General features: G+C 31.3%; 1 protein-coding gene and 1 long non-coding RNA gene across 17 annotated transcripts in view; one reads left to right on the top strand and one right to left on the bottom strand.

The window, feature by feature from the left end:
* Positions 1 to 22,436, bottom strand: part of LOC136978245 (voltage-dependent calcium channel type A subunit alpha-1-like) — a 637,477-nt gene that overhangs the window by 110,446 nt on the left and 504,595 nt on the right. For all 16 annotated transcript variants that reach the window (XM_067273927.1, XM_067273930.1, XM_067273917.1 and 13 more), the window contains 3 exons: positions 15,617 to 15,744; positions 10,063 to 10,159; positions 5,231 to 5,336 (listed from right to left, as the gene is read on the bottom strand). In XM_067273927.1, the coding sequence (XP_067130028.1) occupies positions 5,231 to 5,336; positions 10,063 to 10,159; positions 15,617 to 15,744 (331 nt within the window). The remainder of the gene's footprint in view (positions 1 to 5,230; positions 5,337 to 10,062; positions 10,160 to 15,616; positions 15,745 to 22,436) is intronic.
* LOC136978252 (uncharacterized) overlaps positions 1 to 22,436 on the top strand; it is a 60,088-nt gene that overhangs the window by 31,833 nt on the left and 5,819 nt on the right. The window lies entirely within an intron of this gene.

The following is a 22,436-nucleotide window of genomic DNA, read 5'->3' as shown; positions in this document are numbered from 1 at the left end:
ATAAACTTGCTATTATTAAAATAATTGGTTTCCAGACTTTAAACAAAACAAATGCACCTGATCCATAAGACTGTGTGAAGTCAACTGCCTTGTTACAATTCATTTTACAATGTGATGTGACTATACTCCCACATCTGTTCAGCATCTGTTTCAAGGTTATGTAAAAACAATGTCAATCCACCCCTCATGTAGCTTCAGTCCCACGTTGTTATTAATTCTAATGTCTTCCTGTATTTTCAGACTTTCTAGGTGTTCCTGTAATCTTCTTTTTAATTGATTGTTTGATGACAGAATACTCTTTATAGTATCTTTTAAAATCTCACAACCTTCGGTATTGCAATGTTGTGCCACTGATGATGATATCAAATTGTTTTTAATGGATATATATGTTCTTTAATTCTTGTCTTTAATTTTCTTCCGGTTTCACGAATGTATCTTTTTTTATGTGTACAACTGCAATCCAATCAATAAACTACATTATCTTTTTCTAAATCATTATGTTCATTATTTTCATATTTACTGTTAATCATTTTTGCTATGATTCTTGTATGGTTTAGTACTAAAATAATATCTAATTTTTTAAATTCATTTTTAATTTTTCAAAAACACCAAAAACATATTCCATTTTTAGATACAAAGTCTTAACAACTTTTGGTTGTCTATTTAATGTGACATTTTCTCTTTTTCTTTTACTTGATTTTAACCACTTAAACAATAATGTTCTAGGGTAATTATTTAAGCTAAACATTCTTATTATATTTTGTATTTCCATTTCTTGATCATTTTGCAAGGTTGTTCTCTCTTTAATTTTGTTGATATACATCTGAAAGGTGTTCTTTTTTATATATAAAGGTATATTAGATTTGAAGTGTATAACTTTACCAGTAGCACAATCTATAACATACTTTTTAATAATAATTTATTATTTAATCTAACTATAGTAAGTTCTAAATAATTCAGTCTATTATCTTCTTTTTCACATTGGAATTGAACATTTTTATTTATTAAATTAATTTCGCAAACAAAAGAGTCAATATCTAATATGCTTTTATTGTAGACGATGAGACAGTCATCTACATATCTTTGATAACTTATTATACTTCGGGTCTTATTGATTTCTTTGTCAATTATGATCACACACAACTCTGCCAATCTAGGACCTATGCAGGATCCCACTGGAATACCTGCTGATTGTCGGTAATATTTACCTTGAAATTCAAAAAAGTTATTATTTAACACTAATTTAACTAATTGGTTAACCCAATCTTGGCTCTTCACCTAAAACAGTGAATTTAAAATTAATTCTAAATTTATTGAGGGATACATATTGTTAACATCTAGTGATGCCATCCTATAGTTTTCCTTCATAACAATAGCTTTCATGCCATGCTTTTTAAGAATTAGTCAGTGTTTGTGATACTATACTCAGAAACAGGTAATTTATTTAACTCTTTTTTTTAATCGCTATTTCAAGGTTATACAGCAAACACTTTCGAATATCTATCAAAGGACGATATGCATCACGATAATCTTGTTGCATAGCAAGTCAAAATATACTCACATTCAAATTAACTTTCAAACACAGAGCTCTAAGTTGTCTGCACAAAATTACAGCCCAAGAAATCTAGCATTGTTTAATTCATGTTAAACATAATATCTGAAGGTATATTTAATCTACAGATAATGTGATCCCTTTTAAATTATTTGTTTTCAAAAAAATTTGATAATCTATATTAAAAAAGTTATGTATTAATATACCTAATAAAATTAAAACTACTAATATTGGTTTGCATTTGAAAAATAATAAATCGTCATCATTTTTAAACTAAAATAATTTTAGTAATTAACTTACTATGTATCAACTATTTTGTTTTGATATTTCTTTTATGAGATGAATTACTCATCTACAGGTCTAGTTGAATTTTTTATACAGGGTCTTTATGACCATTTCAAAGTGGAACTTTAATTATAAAAGGAAAACTGCTTTACAAAATGTTATCAACCTTGGTAATAGTTAACAGGAAATCATGGGATTTTATTTTCCGCCAAAAAAAATAGTTCAAAAACTCACTACCAGCAGGGAATGGCGCTGTATGCAATATTGTTAAATGAAATAAGACACAAATATATTAGTTGAAAATGTAAAAGAAATGTTTTATTTCTGCAAGCACTTTCGATGTAATTATGCACATCGTCCTCAGGAAGTTTGAATAACAAACAGATTTCAAACAGAATATTTAAATTTAAATAGTAACGACATTAGCCATTTTGGAACATAACTTTTAAGAATAAGTAAATTTAAAATACTAATTTGCAAACACATAAAATCAACGCGCATGAGCCTTCAGATACATATGACATGGTAAAGGTAAAAGTCGATTGGAAGAGCAACCTTAAGTGTATATTATATTAAGTGTATTTTATATTAAGTTAAAACATAAATATAAAATACATGTAACATAATTTAAAACACACGTAAAACACATGTAACATATATTAAAATATGCATAAAAGACCGATGCGTATGTATCTTAATTCACATTGAAGCTGTGGAGATAAATGCAGAATTATTGTTGATGTTTTTTTAAACGTTTGTATAAATTAATCCAAACGTCGAGCAATTCGAGGATGGGGGAGTTGCAAGAGGAGAGCAGCATAGTGAGGAGGGCCTCCCAAATGCACACAGAGTTCCCTTCCTCACAACGTCTGAGTATTGCCACCCGATTCCAAAGTGGTGTGTGGTGACACTGAACCACCAATTTGGATAGTTTGGTATCACAATTGCCTACCACGACCAAACGTTAATGTTCAACCATGGAAATGGCCAGCATTCTGGTGGTCACGATTTGCAGCATTCTCAACATAATTATGGTCACGATTCAGCATTCTCAACATAATTATGCACGACATGCATAATTATGTTGAAAGTGCTTGCAGAAATAAAATATTTTTTTTAAATTTCTTTAATGCCTCCTTATCTGAAGTTCTTACCTGAGTTAATACAGCTGTTGGCATGATGTCCAATCTAAGTATTTAGTATACCTAACAAGTTGAAAATGTTTTTAATTGTTTCTAAAACATGTTCAATGTGGCATTCACCATTTTATGAAAGGAAGTTAGATTGCATTACTGTGTTCTCAACAGCAGCTCTTAGAATATCAGGAGTAATGTTATGGACATGTCAGTGCATCGCATTTTTCAATTCCACCAAATTGTTTATGCTATCACCATAAACAGTGGCTTTGAGGTAACCCCATAGCCAGAAGTTACAGGGGTTGAGATCTGGTGACCAGGGTAGCCAAGAAATGGGAAAGTGTTGGCTTATAATCCGGTCATCCATGAAATGTTGCTTAAGTAACTGTTTGAAACATGTACCAATGTGAGGTGGTGCCCCATCCTGCATAAAAATTGTGGTATCTAACATTCTACGTTGCTGAAGTTCAGATATCACAAAATGTCTTAATATCGACTCTAAGTGAGCAGCAGTCATAGTACATGTCATGGGTCCAGCTGTCGATTGCATTTTCCTAAAGTCACCATTTGGTGTGGTATGACATTTGGTGTGGTTTCATAATTGGACTATTTTTCTTTGAAGAGCAATGGAACTGGGTGGATAACATGAGGGATTTGTTTGTCCCAAATACTGCAGTTGTGGGTGTTGATGGGTGTTGATGAGTGTTGACATCCCCATTTAGGTAAAAATGGGCCTCATCCATCCTCAAAATGTTCCATGGCCAATGTTCATCCACCTCCATCCATGCAAGGAACTCCAAAGTGAAAGATACTCTTACAGCAGGATCATTAGATTCAAGTTGTTCAACAAGTTTGATTTTGTATGGGTAGTAGAGCAACACTTTACAAAACAATTTTGTACACTGTACTCAATGGTAAGTCCATTCGATGTGCAACAGCACTTATGCTGCATGTCATGTGTGTGCTCCCCATTGTTGCTTCTTCTACTGCTAATGCAACAGCCTCCTAGATTTCCACAGAAACATGCTTCCTTCCCCACCCAAGTGCAACAGATAAACCTGTGGCTTTCAAACTTTGCCATCATTTTCCTCAAACCCTGCAGTGTCATTGGCCCTCAACATATTTGTCTTACAGTACGATACTTTTGTGAAGCACGCCATTTATTGCTATCGCATGAGAAAAGCATGGTCTTGCATGGTTATAAACATCGTTGACTTTTTAACAATAAGAGCTTTGACAAGGCGGCTCAATTTTAAAGCTGAAAAATCAACTGCTGTGTAAACACATTTGCATAATTCTAATTTGTTTTTCTCCTGCTGTAAGCCATTTACAAGCCATTGAAATTTCGCATAACCCCACAAACAGTTTCATTTTAGAAACGATTAAGATATGAAGACATCGGTAGAAAATGTTTTTATTTCATTTAACAATATTGCATACAGTGCCATTCTCTGCTGGTGGTGAGTTTTTGAGCTATTTTTTGAAAGTAAAATCCCACAACTTCCTGTAAACTATTACCAAGTTTGATAACATTTTGTCCAGTAGTTTTCCTTTTATGGCCATATCAAAGTGGAACTTTAATCATAAAGACCCTGTATATTACATACATATGAATTAAGATTAATTGTTTGCAGTTTGATAGATTTAAATTATTTGGTGTCCATAAATAAAATACCATTGTACAGTCAAATCTCCAATAATGGCCACCTCTAAATAGTAACCATTTCTTCAAGAATCTTTTAAACAAAAATGCATACAAAATAATCTTCAAATAATGCATATGTTCTATGTTCCTATCAGTGACAGGGTTCAAAGTTCAACTGTATTTAATTAAAATTTAAATGCAGAAAGATGATAACCAAAAACAAAAATTGTAAACCACTATAAATTCTTTTATATTTAACATTTTTGAGTTTATTCAAATGCCTTCATCAGGCTATATTACTTTGAATACTTTTAGATTTGAATATTTTGTTCTATCCATAGATGTTTTGTGAGCATCTTTGATATACGAAGTAATGTTGCCTAATAAAGACTTTTGAATAAGGTTGAAAATGTTATTAAAGTATTTCTGCTAGAATTTATGAATATTTAATTATTAAAGTTTTCTATTCAACGCAACAGAAAATAAATATACATATGAATGTTATGTAATATATTTATATTAATTAATTGCACACTTACTGTAATTTTATCTACTTATGTTATTTCTAGATTAAAATCAGTTACAAATAAAAAAAGATAGATAAATTTTTACCTGGTCTCATTTTTATACTTAAATTTTCTCTTATCAAGGCAAAAAGAGTTGTAGTAAAATTAACTTTCCCTTCATCATTTATTGGCATATTCATTCGAATCAATTTCTATAAATATATTATATTATTTAACAAAATAAAAGTGATTATTATTTTTAGCAAGTCAAAATATATCATTTTTAATTTTAAAGACTTTTATTTATATTTAAATATATCATCATTTCATGCAGATAACTTGTGGCAGTATATAACCCATACCTCCAAACACTTGCAGATATGCAGTTTAGAAGGCAGTGTCTCAAACAATCCATTTTTCTTTAAATTTCTTTTATTTGTATTAGAAATTTATTCTGACCATAATTGTTAATAAGTAAAATGGAAAAACAGAATATTTGAGATAACTATTAAAATTGCATTGTGTCAAAAATATAAAATGGTTGCAAAACAATAAAATGTTTTTAGTATTTTACTTTATTTTGTTTTATTTATTAAATAGTAATAATACAACACTGATCTTGATCTAACAGAGTACACAAAATACAATGACATTATCAGGCAGTCTTGGATTTAGAATCAGCTAATCATCCTACTAATGATACTCATCATAACAATCTCAGTTAGATTACATTGACAGAACTTTGTCAAACTGCTGGCTGACACACTGATGCCCCTCTGGAGAGATAAAGATTGGAGATTTCCATACAAGATCAGGTCATAAATACAAAGAGCACATTTTAAAAGAGTAAATACACACAGACACTTGTAGGAGATGTCACATCATGCACAAGGCTAAAGAGGGTGCTACATTTTTACAAAATAGCTACTTTATCTGGGTTGTGTGTAATTAATCAATGTAAAATTAATCATATATATTATGTCATTAGAATGAAATGTCCACTTGGTTGAATATATATAACTAATACTTTATTATACAAAATGTAAAATGAATACATGTCTGGATGTAGTTGGACCTAGTGCATGACTCTGAGTGGAGACAAAGGAAAACATCAAAGTTCAACAGGGTTGCCTGACCAGGTCAAGGAGCAATTTGATGTGGGTTATCTTGTGATGGTGGTCTTCATATATGACAATATATTACTGTCCGATATAATGATATATGATGCTTGTAGCTGTTTATCAAGAAATTATATTGGAGATCAATTATTGTTAGTGGGACACATTATTTTATATGGTATTATTGAAACGAGCACAATCATTCTATATACATTTGTGCTCTTTGTGTTTAAACATCAGCTCTGACATCCGTCAAATGATACCTGCCCCACACAAAATTACTGGCATTTTAAACTTTAAGGAAAAATCTAATAAAATTGACAGGATAAATTATTCCTGTGAAGCTGAAAACATTTTTGTCAATTCTTAACAGTCAAAGTCATGCTTTCCATTGGTAGCATTTATGAGCTTCTCCAAATTCTGATTTCCCAACAATCATCTGTTTTTCATGCGGGAATAGATTAAAATTTATATGAGCTCCTGTATGGATTTGGAATTGCAATTTGGAATGAAATAGAAAACTTTGCTTTTCCTATTGCTGTTTATCTTTACTGCTGACAATATACAAGAATGATTCAAACAACCCAATAAAAACAGTTTTATTTTTAAACACCAGAGAGCAAGCATTTGGTGAAAAATGCAAATACAACACATCACATTGAGTTGCAAGCTTTTAACAAAAACTGACTACTTATATCAACATAACAAAATAGCAAATATAATACATTAAAAGTTTGCACATAAACACAACCTTCTATACATATGTGTAGGAACCATACTACAAATACACTTCTCAGACAGTCGTAGAAAATAGTAATAGTATATTTTGTGTTTATGTCATAAACACAGACAAAACAATCCATTACAACAGGCCAGACATCATACTCATTGAGAAATAAAATGAAAAATCACATGCATCATAGACATATATCCACAGCATTTTGTATGCTATGGATATATGTCTATGATGCATATGATTTTTCATTTTACACACACTGAAATTAGCAAATACTTAGAACTTGCACATAGAATGGATAAAGTATGTATTGTGCCAGTTGTCCTTTCTTGCACAGGCATCATACCTCACACACTATACAAAAGTCTAGAAAAATTAAGGCATCACATCACTACATACATAATACTACAGACAGTTGCTATACTAAACATGTGTCACATAAGAAAATTCTTAAACACAGACGATTAGAATGCCTATTATGATGTTTCCTAGTCCAAGACTGCATGATGGAATCTGTGTAGGTTTAATGATATATAAAATTGTAACATTGTTTTTTGTAGAAAAAAAATCTATAAGTGTCTGTATGTTTTGTAGTGAAGATTTATATCTGTAATTTTGAACACACGATTTAATTGTTCATGAGTGGATGTGTAGTTTTATGTCATCCACATACACAAAATACAATAGTGTGTTGTGTTGTTGTGTTTAACATTGTATCTGTATTTTGTGTTGCTTAATTTATTGGATAATAAGACAAACACTATAGATTAACATAATTTCTTTGGAAAGTGTCAATATTGTGTATATTTCATGGGTTTTAATACATGTTTTAATGAAGTTTGAGGCATAGTATTGTTACCCAACATTGCATTGTGGTTTCTAAAAATATAATGAGTGTTGAATGTATTTTGTGAAGACATAGTGTGCATAATTAAGATAAATGCAAGATGCTGTTGAACATTTTTCTGTAATTTATATATACCATGAATAGCTAAAATATTCCATCTTCCACAAGCATGGAAAATAAATAAAATAACAAACAACCTTACATTTTTTCCAGCAGGATGGTGAAAAAAATTAACAAACAACAAACTGCTTTCAGTCTACTTCTAAAACCTGCTTCAGGTTAATGAAATTGCATCAATTTTTGAAGATAGAATGCACTGAAGAAAATATTCATATAAATTGAAATTCTAACCAATGAAATGCCCTTTTTTTGTTTTAGTTGATAGAATAAGTCTTCTATAATGATGTATTATATAGGGCCTGCCATGCATGGAAAATTTGTTTTTCTTTAAAGCTGATACACATTCTGTGCTTTTCTGCTTTAAAGATTTTTAGTGCCTCCAAAATCTTGAGATGTTCCAGTTTGTTCATTTTTATAATTAATCTTGCTTGTTGTAAGTCTGCTTGAATATTGTTTTCACTAGCATATATCAAAAGGGTGAATTGCCTTATATTTTCTATATCCAATTTGTGTTCTGTTATGCATTTTTTAAATGATCTCTTAGTTGAATCTATGTATATGACGTCCTTTTGGAACATTTCATCTCTAGTTTGTATTTTGTAAATTCCAGGTGTTCTTTGGTAGTGAATGGGTCTTTTCTTTTGCAGAGAAGCTTAAAAATGTGCAGGTTCCTTTTGTATGATATTTTAGTTCCTATATAGGACCCAACTTCATTGAATATATTTTTCATGTGCTATTTGGACATTCTGATTCCATTGTTTTTATCTTGTGCATGCAGACTAATTTCTAAATTAAGTTTCTTGAATAGCCATGTGTTAGAACTAGAACACACAGTGGATACAGCTACGTCTTTGCATCTTCTATTTTATTACAATTGGTGTAAGCCCTTCTTATAAGAGTATTAATGGCAGTGATTTTATATCCAAATGGGTTATTAAAATCAGCTGGTAAGTATAACAGAATAAAATTTGGCTTATAGCATAATCTGTATCAAAGCCATTTGTTACTGATATATCAAGTATTTTCATGTAAAATATTGTATCTGTACCTGAATATATCTTGAGTTATAGCCTATTATGAATTATTTTTAGGACACATCTCATATAGTGTATATGCAAAAAATAATTTATTGAAAGATAAATAAATTAATTAATACTTGTTGAAATAGAGATATTATTTCAGTTTTGAGTAAAATCAGAACTGGAATATAACTCATCATGGCATGTAACCTTCACCTATCACATAACCAATAAAAATTACTCAAAGACATAGTATGACATGCTTTCAAATTGAATTTAAAACACAGACAATCACAAGTTACATGCAGGAAGTCATAAATATACGAGGGTAATCCCAAAAGTAAGGTCTCTCTATTTTTTTAAATACAAAGAAAATGTTTATACAAAAATAAAGTTCATATCATTTTAAAGCTTGAACATTTATCTATTTTTCTACATAATTGCCATTACAGTTGATGCATTTTTGTAGGTGCTGTAGCAGTTTTTGTATGCCCATGTCATACCTGCTCACCACCATGTCGCAGGTCCCATCTTGTGCACACCTTCTGATATTGCAACTTTTCCATTAAAATCCCACGAATTGTGCTTGGGGAAAGCCCAATAACCAAAATGCAGAAATCATCCAGAGTGATTTGCCGATCTTTATGCATGGTTTGCTCAACCTTCACGACTGTCTCTTCAGAAATTGACAGTCTCCTGCTTCTTTCCTCGTCATGAATTTCAGTACGATCAGCTGCAAACTCCCTATACCACTTGAAGATGTTTTTGACATCTATGCATGACTCACCACATACTTCCGTCAATTGGCAATGAATTTCAATCGGTTTAACATGACATGGCGGCCAGCCGGCATGACATGGGCATACAAAAATTGCCACAGCGCATACGAAAATGCATCAACCAAAATGCCGATTATGTAGAAAAATAGATAAATGTTCAAGCTCTAAAATGATAGAAACATTTATATAAAAATAAAGTTCATTTGTATTTAAAAAATTAGGAGACCTTACTTTTGGGATTACCCTCGTATATGCATATATATGTATAAGGAATAAATTGAATTATTTGATAATAAAATAATGTATATAACATAATTACCTTGTAAGCTAGTCTGTATGGACATTTATTTCCAAAACCCAGAGGCGGATCAATATTCCGTAACATATCATACATTTCTGTATAATGGATATAACCTCTGAAAAAAAGTTGAAAAACTAATATTAGAAAATTTAAAATATTAAATTGTAATAAGATATAATTAAACTACTATATTATATGAAGTTTTATATAAAATCTAATGAAGAAATAAATGATAATATCTATTATAAAACATTCTAATCAATTAGTTGGATACTTGAAAATTTCTTTTTGTAATATGATCTTTACATTGGTTTTGTAATCTTTAGTGAATCTCCAAATAAAAGTTGCAAACCAGTAAAACTTTAGTTAGGCCAAGAAAAAGTAGCTTCATCTTCAATTTTGTCTTGTAGGTTTCCAGATGCACAATAAATACAAGAGTAATCCCAAAAGTGAGGTCTCCTATTTTTTAAAATACAAAGAAACATTTATTTTTAATAATGTTTGTATCATTTTAATGCTTGAACGTTTACCTATTTTTCTATATAATCGCCATTACAGTTGATGCATTTTTCTAGGCGCTGTGGCAGTTTTTGTATGCCCATGTCATACCTGCTCGCCGCCATGCTGCAGGTAACATCTTGTGCACATCTTCTGATATGGCAACTTTTCCTTTAAAATCCTATGAATGGTGCTTGGGTAAACCCCAAGAACCAATTGCAGAGATCATCCAGAGTGATTCATCAATCTTCACGCATGGATTGCTCAACCTTCGCGAATGTGTCGTCGAAAATTGACGGTCTCTCACTTCTTTCTTTGTTGTGAATTTCAGTATGATCAGCTGCAAACTCCCTACACCACTTGAGGATGTTTTTGACATCTATGCACAACTCGCCATACACTTCCATCAATTGGCGATGAATTTCAATTGGTTTAACATGACATGGCAGCGAGCCAGTATGACATGGGCATACAAAAATTGCCACAGCACATACAAAATTGCATCAACCAAAATGGCGATTATGTAAAAAAATAGATAAATATTCAAGCTTTAAAATGATATGAACATTATTGAAAATAAACATTTCTTTGTATTTAAAAGAAATAGGAGACCTTACTTTTGGGATTACCCTCGTACAAATAACCTAAATTAACATTTAGTTGAATTTCCTTTTTCATAAATTGTCTTCATATCAAATGATTACTAATCTAAAGTAATGAAAATGTATACAAATTAATAATAATAAGTTCTTTTAATTTTTAATGCTTTATGTTTATGATTTCATTATTTCCAATAACCCATTTGCATGCCTATACTTCGATTCTCTATTATTGTTCAAATTTATTTTATAAATGTCTGTTTATCAATGTGTAGAATAAAAATGAATTAAACAATATAAACTGAAACAAAATAATCATTATTCTCTTATTTTGTGGCAATATGCCAGATTTTATTTTTAATTTTGTATAGTTTTTTCTCTTTCTTCTTTGTTTCATTGTCTATCCTTTCCAGAATGTTATTTCTTAACTCTTTCTTCTTCTTCCTGAGTGGTGATGACTAATCCTTTGAACAAAAGAAAGGAAGGAAGGAAGCCCTGAGGGCTAAGTTGGAAAGACAACAGACATTCTTGGATGGGATGTGTGAAGAGTGTGCTCTAGGTCATTTTATCAGCAACTGGAGTTGAAAGGACGCCTAAGTAATGTGGCTTTATTAAACCTTATTTATTTTCTTTTCTTTACTTTCCTTATACTATCTTCCTGTAGTAACAATTTTACTTCCGTTTTCTATTTACTTAACCACGCGGTAGTTAGTCGACACATGTGGCCTGGACGGTAATAAAAACAAAAAGGGTGTGACACCGAGGGGTCGAGGGGTTACGTGAGAGGAGATAGGAGGACAGGAGCGAGTGGAAGGAAGATTTTTCGGAGAGAGAGAAAAACGGGACGAACAGAAACAAAGAAAGTTATTAAGGAACGGATCCGAGGTTTTTTTTTTCTTATTTATTACCGCCAGTCACCCCTTCGAACCAATTTTCAGTCTTATCATCTCTGTTTAATTCTCTTCCACCTTATCTTTCTCTAGGGCCCTGTACTTAGTTAAGCTAGATATAAGTTAGAATAAGTTCTTTGTCTTGTCGGCACGCGGGGACTAATTGATGACATTGTTACGCGCAGTCCCAAATGTATTTGTATTAGTAATTAGTAAGTGTGTGTAATCGTTTCTTTGTAAATTATTTATGTTCGCTGAAATTAATAAACCTTTTTTTTTATTCTATCAAAGCCGAGCGACTCTCAGGGTCTTGTTATTTCATATACTCGGCTAACAGTAAGAATCAAAAGCAAGTTTGGTTGAGAGAAAAATAAAGACTTACGGAAGATACCACAGCAAATTAAATGGAAATCAGAAATCATCCGTGTTTCCCAAGAAAAAGGACCAGGAATCATTGCTATGTTTGGGTACCTACTTTCTACTATTCTTACCTCTTCTGTTCTCTTACGTCTATTGCTTCTCTTCTTTAATATTTAATTAGTTTTTAGGTGTTTAGTTATAGTTACAGTTTGAACAATAACTAACATTTTATAACTATTGTAAAGATTTTGGTACATTTTGGTATCATGAGCTTAGTATTAACCATTGTTCATTTTCTCACATCTTGTACAAATATTTACTGTAAATTTATAAAATAGTTCACCAAGGAAAGTTGGTATCCAAAAGATTTTCTTTTATCAAGCGAAATAAAGGGATTATTGTTAGCCTATATATATCTTTGTATTCTTCATTTTGCTAGGAACCTTCACAACTTCTTACGTCATTCATAACCAAAATGCTTTTTGGTTTACAAATCATGAATTACATCAATTGCATGGCATTTGGCATATTGTACAGTAATATTATTTTGTAAATCTCAGATAATTCAAAGTCACAATTATTTTGTCTCTCAAATTTTGAACAAACGAAGATTTCCTGTACTATATTAATACTGATATGTTACACTTATTTATGTCAGACCAACATTCATAGCACTCAAAATTGCATCATACTTGTCAAGTGGTGTGGGTGTAGTTATAGTTTCAGTTATTTGAAGACAGTGTAATCAATGTACAGACCTTAACACAGTTAACATTTTGTCGCTAATAACAAATTTCATCAGACAAATACACAATTTATCATGAGGAACCACATCGAAAGCAGAAGACCAAAAAATATACCACAGCGAATTAAGTGGAAATCTTTCACTTAATTCCCTATGTCTTTACTACTATGAAAAGAACAAGTCTATGACTCTTTACAATTGTCTTTATTGCACTTCCTTACGTAAGATGCTGGCCAGACAAAGGCCAGGTTCTTTTGCCTGCCATTTTTATATCTCCTACCCTGAAGCAATAGTGTTACCAATCATACAAATACTGAGGCAATGGTGCTGCCAATAAATAACAACTGTATAATCTATTATACAGTACAAAATATTAACAAAAATTTTACTTACTCTATAGTAATGTAATCACTCTATAATTTGAACAATTCTTTGAAAACCCCTTTCTTAAAAATCAGAACTATCCATAATGTCTTCTACTCTGAGGGGTATTCACCAAAAGACAAAATGTTATTAAAAATTTTTTGTAGCTTTATCCACATCTTCTCCCCAGCAAACTTTCAACATTCCATTGGAATTCCATCACAACCAAGACATTTATCCGGTCTCATTTGTTTTAAAACATTCTGTATTTTGTCTTTGGATATAAAACCATCCAAAACATCCAGTTCCATACTGAAGTCAAGATTTAGTGATATGACATAATCTTCCACCGATTCATTTAGTAAATTTTCAAAATGACTAGATAAACTAACCATCATATCATAGAAAATCAACTGCTTACTATTTCCTTTGAACGTAGTTCTAAACTTAGCTCAACATCTCCAAAAATCAACAGAATTTCTAGAATGACTATGTTTATTATAAAATCTAATTTTTTTTCCTACAGATCTTTATAGTTCCCTTGTGGCTGTACATCATATTAGATTTCAGTTTAGTTTGTAATCTTTAGCATATTTCCTTTGTTCTTTCCACCAATCTTCTTAATTACTTTTCCAGGAAGTTGACCTTGTGTCTAAGGAGGAATTGTCAAACAATAAATGCAAGGTTTCCTGAGGGAACAGGTAGGAAGAAAGAGTCACTTTTTGGGTGCTGCTCACAGAGAGAGAGGACAAGGAAGAGAAGAGGAAGAGTTATCAAGTACCTGAGAGACATGTGAAGCCAATTTGGAGAAGAAGAGATTCTTGAATATACTGGACTGACATTACAGTATTGAAGTCAGCATCTCAACTTGATGAGTTTTGAGCTCAGACAGACAACAACTTGGACTAGAAATTTATAGAAACCCTCTTGGACTAAGGAAAGATGAACAGAAGTGCAAATTCTGCCCGAGGAAGTTTCCACATGCCCCCTCATGAGAACAGAAAGACGTTTGTACAACCTGGGTTCTTTATTCTATTCTTTCAGCCCTCTTTGATACTTCTTGTCCCCTATCATCTGTTTTCTTTTAGTGTACATTAGTTTTAAGAAATAGTTATAAGAAGATTTTTGTTAAAAAATAATCTTGAGTTCCTTGTACATGTCACGATATTTTGTAATAATTCAGCTCCCTATCACATTTTGGGGTTACTGTGGGAGTATATGCCCTAGAGTTGACGTCCATTACCGATCCTGTACATAGTTATATGAAGCAAAAATAAATTGTTTTTAACATCTACTGTGGATGTTTTCTTCGTTCCTGGGAAAGGTTCCTGTTTATTAGCCTACTAAGACAAACATGCCTTAGTAGGCTAATAAAATCCCTTTCAAATCTCACACCCTTTTGAATTCAAATATATCTTTAAATTAGCATTGGTGAGGTTCCTTCTCTACATTCTCAAATTCTTATTTTTCAATTTTCTTATTTCTCATTTTGCACAACTCCAGTCAAAATCATACCATTAAGTATTTATAAGATCCAGCTGATACACATTTACATATATATTTACAGATGTCAGTTGAACAATTTTAATTAGTTCTTTTAGCCCTTCAGCATAACTGATCAAATGCATAGTTTCTAACATTGAAATAGTTTTATGTTGAAAAGCTTCTCTATACATAACATTTCAATTTATTTTTTTGAGAAGATTGAATTTCAGTCTTATCAAATCATTTTTATTCCAATTTTCTTCACAATAAGCCCAGAACGTTAGTGGCATATGATCTGATTAAGATATAATTTAGTTATTTGAAATAAAAAACTTTTCTTTAGCTTTATTATGATATATTTTCTAGTTATACAAAAACTTGTACATCCAGAAAATAGATATATTATATATACTACCATATACCCTTTACTACAACCCTGTTTATATCATTAAATAAACAAGTATCAGCTGATAATTTTTCAATTATAATGACTTCACTAATTGTTAGCATTTCAGTCATTTGAAGCTATTCAGAAGTCATCACTTGATAACATTTAGGAATGGTAAATATTACTATTATGAGCATCAGTTAATAATTTTACAAATACATTAAAAATTGCATTTACTACTTACGTTGCATTAGGATCATATTCAGCCCAAACACGAATAAATTCATCCAAATGATGTGCACCAAGAATTGAACAATCTCTTGTTAAATAATCAAAATTATCCATAATGACAGCAACAAATAAATTGAGCATCTATAAATTTAATAACAAAAATTTAAAAAGAAATATTTTCTGCGGAATATAATTTTTATATATACATATATAATATTTAAATGTAATATACATTTTAATTAAATATCTTCTAAAGTTAAAGTTTCTTATTTTCAACAAATCCACTATTAACTTCCAATTTTTGATATACGACTTTTGTTTATTGGAGTGAAAACATATTCTTGAATATTTAATTATGCTTTCAAAGCTTCAAAGAAAACTTAGGTGTGAGATTAAAGAAACATATAGATGACTGTACAAAAGGCTGGATAAATACAACATGGGTGGAGAAGGCCATTAGAAAAATAGTATATATGTGGGAGGAAAAAAATAGAAAAAGTAAAAGAGGATGATGACATAACATATTTTGAAAAAAGTAAAGAAATGGGTAATTAATAATGGAGATGCAAATAGTTTTGCAATTGTGTGAAAATGACTACTATAAAAAAGAAAAGTTTAAAATTAGCAGTAAATGTTCAGAAGTACAAAAATTATTCTTTAAAGTGAGAAGGATGAGAGAGAAAAGACTATTACTAATGTTAACTTTAATATGGCATATTGCCACAGTTGGATCCCATAGTAATGTATATATTAGATATAAGTTTAGTTTTAAGTTTTCTTTCTTCTTCCTTTTGTTTTCTTGAGTGTTCTATTAACATTCCTTCCTGTGGGTGGAGCAACCCTTTCCACAAACCAGGTTAACAAAAAGAAGTAAAGGCCTTGAGGCTACTAGAATGATAAGAAGGTTCATTCTTGGGTTTACTCTCGGTGAAGGTAGCCGTGCGAAAGTTACACACTTGCTCATCATCTAAAGAGACAAAGGGAGACGAAGGTGGCCTACAGAAAGAGAAAGGATCCCACTAACATAAATAGAGAGATAATGTCCCTTGTACAAGGAGAATCTTCAAAGAGATCCAAAAAAGATCAGCAAGAAACGAATTAGAGTGGTTCCCCACCAGAAGAGCATCAATACCAAACAGAGAACCCAAGTATTCTTTATAACTTCCTCTATCATACTAAAACTTCTTGCTATTCTTCCTTTTTAGTTTATAATTTAGTGTAAGTTAGCCGTAAGGTTACAATCCATCTTTTCTTATTTGTTGCGAGCATGTTCTTTTGTTCTGTATTCGCTCGATTCCTTGCCCAGTTTGGGATATTGTATAACATTAAGAGTTGGAATCTGAAAGAATCCTGTATAATCACAAAAAAATAATAATAATTGTTGTTATTTTTTTTGTATACTGCCTCTCGTGGACTATTGTACACTCGCATGACTATTGAACAATTAACTGACAAAAGAAGGATTTATTGAGATTTATCGAAAGAAATGAGATGTAAAAATTCAACAGTTGATGTAAACCCTAAAGATGGGCTGAAACTCAAAAGTACTAGAGAAATATTAAAACATTTTTCTACTCCTATAAAGCAGAAATTAGTATATTTATAGTTTTTCAACAAATTGTTTTTTTAAAGTTCGTTTTTCTCTTAAATATTCCAGTTCTGGCAGAACAGTCTAAAATTACTTTTTTTAAATGTACAGGTGACTTGTACAACACGAATTCATATAACACGAAATGTATCTACCATGTTATGGGGGGGTCTACGGGTCTACTGTAATCTTTAATTGATAAAATGAATAGTATTTTATATAATTTTATCATCATAGTTATAATTTACTTTTGATAATATAATTGTATTTGTAATTTTAAAAGATATTTATTAAGTTTAAAAATCTTTTGGTTCCTACAGTTAGCTATAAGATTTGTGTCAATCAGGTTATGAATATAATTATAAAAGCAAAAAGTAAACAGCAAGTGATAAATTTTTCTCTTTAATTTTTCAATCATTTTTGCAAATAGCAATTACATAAATACAATAAAATATAAAAGGACACAGATGTCTGTTCCATTAGGATTTTATCACCCAAATTTACTTCCTGCTTTACTTTATGCATATACAGTTAATTATAATTCTATGTATTATTAGCAAAATGTCTATGTTAATATTCTTTTAATTTTAATAACAAGAAATTATAATAATCAATGTTAGCTGTTTCAAAGAAAAATAAGGGCATTATTTTTTAAATCTATAAATATTTTTTTTAAATAAACAACCAGACACAGCCAGATTTTGCCAGGATATTTTTACACTGTAATTTTTTACTAACTAGTAACTTACCAGTAGTAACCAGTAGTAACCAGTAGTTAGTAAAATAATAAATATTATTGAAATAATAGATACTTCATCTTGATCACGTGTGCAAAGAATTCATTGTTAACTATATTTTAATACTGTCTGGTAAGTAAATTAAAATTAACAGAAATCAGTTGGGTAGGCTGTCAAAATGAAGGCTGTGCAACAGTCATGAAAACATGAGATAAATGTTTTACAATGATTTACAGAAAAAGAGGTATGTTTCTGTAGACACCAATGAGACACCTCAGAGAGGAAAGGTACGATAAACTAGTAACAAAAGTGAACAACGTTAAAATCATGAAGTAGAGGAAATCTTGTTATTATTGCTAATTGTCGGAACGAAGTGATGACTAATACTTGACTTCATGCATTCCTTGTCAACATTATAACTCTAGAAAGAGTTGTCTGATCTTGAAGAAATTTTCTAGGACAACTCATCATCACTCAAGGATGAACTGATTAAAATTTCAACTCTCAAAAATGATCCATTTTTGTAGAACTGGAGATAGGAGTCAAAGCAAAGATCGCGTTTTTCTTCAGTATGGATCATTTTTGAGAGTTGAAATTTTAATCAGTTCATCCTTGAGTGATGATGAGTCGTCCCAGAAAATTTCTTCAAGATCAGACAACTCATTCTAGAGTTATAATGTTGACAAAGAATGCATGAAGTCGAGTGTTAGTCGCTTCCTGCACACGTGTAGAAGCGTCATCTAGTGGTTGGAAAATATGACAGGCATTAAAACAGTAATTCTGAAAGGTAAATGTTATCGCTAACTAGATTCACAACTTTTTTAAACTTATTATTTTATAAAGATTCTTTATATTTGTTGTTTTCTTTTTAAAACGTAGATCAGCAGAGATCAATATTGATGGCTTTAGGATCCATTCTCTCCTTCATACTCCTATTGTTAGTATGAAATTTTGATCTCTAAATGGAGAAGCTGCACAGAGATTCCAGATTGAGATGAAGTCGCTCAAATTCATCATCATTGATGAAATGTCAATGATTGGTGCAAGAATGCCTTACATGATCGAGAGAAGATTGAAGGAGATAAACCCCGAGAAAGATGAGCCATTTGGTGGATTCTTCATCTATTTGTTTGGTGATTTTCGTCAGCTTCCTCCTGTTAAATATACTCCTCTCTACTCAAGTGCTTTTACAATGTAATGTCCCAACAAGGTAGGGACCTTGTTGAGACATTACATTACATTCTCATTTGATTCTTTTACGAAGTTCATTGAACTTAGTAATTCTCATAGACAAAATAGCACAGATAGTTCCTTCACAGATGTCTTACAACATCTAGCTTCGGGTGATTTCTCTGATACAAATCTAAACATTCTGACGAAAAGAAATTGAGCCTATTTATCCAGAGATGAACTTGATCAGTTCCAAATGGCAGTAGAGCTATATCCAACAAATAAGCAAGTTAAACCAAGCAACGAAGACTACTTGCAGTCAACTGGATGCCCTCTTGCTTATATAGCATCTGAAAACACTCCAGATATTGCCCTGCCTTCATCCAAAGATAACTCAGCTCTTGGTCTCTCCAAGTATTTAAATCTCTCAGTTAATGCCAGAATCATGCTGAGAGTCAACTTATGGGTGCAAGGAGGTCTTGTCAATGGTTCACTAGGAACTATACACTACATTATATATGCTCCTAATGCTCATCCTCCAGCTCTTCCTCTGTTTATTTTAGTGGAATTCATCTATGGTAATCTGTTTCCAATAATTCCCATAAAATGCTCTTCAAACGATGGCAGTATATTGTCATCTTGTAGACAGTTTCCTCTTACCTTAGCATACTCAATGACTATACATAAATCACAGGGATTAACTCTTCCAAAAATCAAAATAGATATAGGGGAAAAAGAGACAGCTATTGGTCTTACCTATGTTACATTGAGTCGAGTGAAAAAAATAACTGACTCAGTATTTTTAAAAAGTTACAATAAAGATCACTACAAATCAATCTGTAAGTCCAAGGCTCATAGTGATAGACAGAATTTCATGAGACGTTGGCATAGCAATTAATTAATGGCTTATTCTGATCTTATATTTTTACCTTTAAGTGATCCAATAGAAATCAAATATATTGTTGAGAACAAATGATTCTTTGTTTCTTTTTTCCCTCATAATCTTTCCCTCATAAAGGTGCGAGCAACTTCATTCCGACTACATGCTGATACAGCGTTACTTAACTAGTTAAATAAGTAGAGGGTAATAATCAGACAGTATACAGCATAATGTACAGGCAGCACATAGTAATGTATAGCACTTGGTGTTAGATTGTCATATGGCACTCCTCATTCTGTCTTGGCCTTACAGTTACCATTCTCCCAACCTTTTTATGTTTTTCTTTCCCTGCTATACACATATAAAAACAACAAGAACAGAAATTTAGATTTAATATGTTGTGATAATAATATTAACAATAAACAAAGACAAATGGAAATGGATGTTTGGATATTAAAATCATACCCTCCTCACTTTGACTGCAGCAAAATTTTTAACTGATTTTGAAAAATTAAAGCTATATGCCAATTTGTTTTCTTTTGACAGCATAGCCAGACTGGTTAATCGATCTTAAAAACTTCACTAATCTCAAATATGTTTTATGAGTTTCAACTTGTTGAAGGTCCTTTCATAATTTGCAACACTTACTAGTATGGTTGATAAAATCCTGAACATAATCCATATATTTTGGTAAGTGAATTCTATTGACTTGTGTAACACTTCAGTTGGTGTTACAATGATTAAACTTCATCATTCAGAATTAGATAAATACAAATTAGTTCTTCAAATAGTTGATTTCCAGCTACATCTGATTCTGATGACTTATCATCTGCAAAGATTTTCTGGAGATCATTGCAGAGACTAAGCACCTGATACCTTTTGGACAATTGTGTAATGTTATATAGAAAGCCCATTTTTTATTGTGGATTCTCAGCTGAGTAAAATATCTATCTAAACATTTAACATCATGTTAATTTTGAATGCCTGCAGATATGATGACAAACATTTAAATTTTAATATATTTGTTAATTTCATATTTAAAAATTGAAACATTCATACATGTGAGACTGTGTATCAATGAATGCCAATTAATACATGGTCCCATATGTATAAATGTTCCTATTTTTAAATACAAAATTAAGAATTTAGATTTTGTTATGATGTCAATTGGCGGATAAAAGATATTGTGCTTGTAATCTTCTGGATCTGTAACTGTTTCATCTTTAGCCTCATAATAAAGATGCTGTATTCTTAGTGTCTAGTTATTGGGCTGCAATTTGAAAACATTGTAAACCTATAAATTCTCACTGTCATCTGTTTGTCTGTCCTTCCTTAATTTCAAGAACAGAGTTAGATAAATGAAAGTCAAGATCAGATGTGGAAAGCTTAGGGGCAGGATGCCCCAATTAACTATATATGAACTTCCAGTTTGCATCAGAAGTCATGTTATTTCAATTCAAAAATTTTCCCCTGTAAGGAGTTAGTTAGATGACTAGCATGACTATTGCTAGCAGGATAGTATGATGTACAGGGGCACCTACTAATTTCAGGTGGAGAACATATATTTTAAATTAAATAAATTAAATATATATATTTGACTATTCCCATTTTTATGATACCAACAAACATGACATCACCACAATCCATCATTTTGGAGTTAGAGGTATTTGTCTCACATTAACTCTCTTTATATGATGTAGAGAGAAGAAATATCTGTTTTCTTACACGGTTAAGGAATTGAGAGTTTCAGCATTATACATTTGTTGCAGTTAATACAATTTGTAACAGGAATCATGAAGTATAACTGTTGCTTTATGTTTGTTGGGTTCCCATGCAGCCCAGATAGAAAAATAAATCTCACAACAATATGGAATCTAGATGAAAAAGTTTTCTATTGGAATAAAGGTAATGCAATTACCATCATTCATGTGGATCCATGCAATTAATAAACAGAGTTGATCACTCAGGTATCAAAAGATCTCCACATGGAGCACTATTCAGTTGCAAAATAAAGATTAGTTTGAATATATCAATTGAAGGATTTGATGAGCAAAGCTGAATAGATTTTGAGATTATATTAAAAGTATAATGAGTGTGAAGAGAAACTAAATGATGCAATAGCTATGAGAAAGTAAACCATACAGTTTGAGAGTACAGTGTCCAGAGCTTCAACATTGACCCAAGAATCAGCGGAACAAGTCTTTCTTTGTAGTATCTGCTAAAATCAATTAGCATAACTTAAAAGTGTTCAGATTGTGGACATCATATTCATGTCACTTACGAAAATTGTGTTAATGATGATGAAGAGAAATTTAGTGTCTATGCTACCTGTCTTTTTTGTTTTAAAAATAAGAAAGGTTTCAGTTTGTTCTACTTTATTACAGAATGACAAAGTTACTGACAAGCAGAGGTGGCTCTACATAAAAGTGAAAAAGGTAATGCCTAGCCTCACAAATTT

Source organism: Centruroides vittatus, unplaced genomic scaffold, assembly GCF_030686945.1.
Source record: "Centruroides vittatus isolate TY-2023 unplaced genomic scaffold, ASM3068694v2 contig_5, whole genome shotgun sequence".
Lineage (NCBI taxonomy): Eukaryota > Metazoa > Arthropoda > Arachnida > Scorpiones > Buthidae > Centruroides > Centruroides vittatus.
Note: the sequence above shows the minus strand (reverse complement) of the source record. Positions and strands in the feature narration are given on the sequence as shown.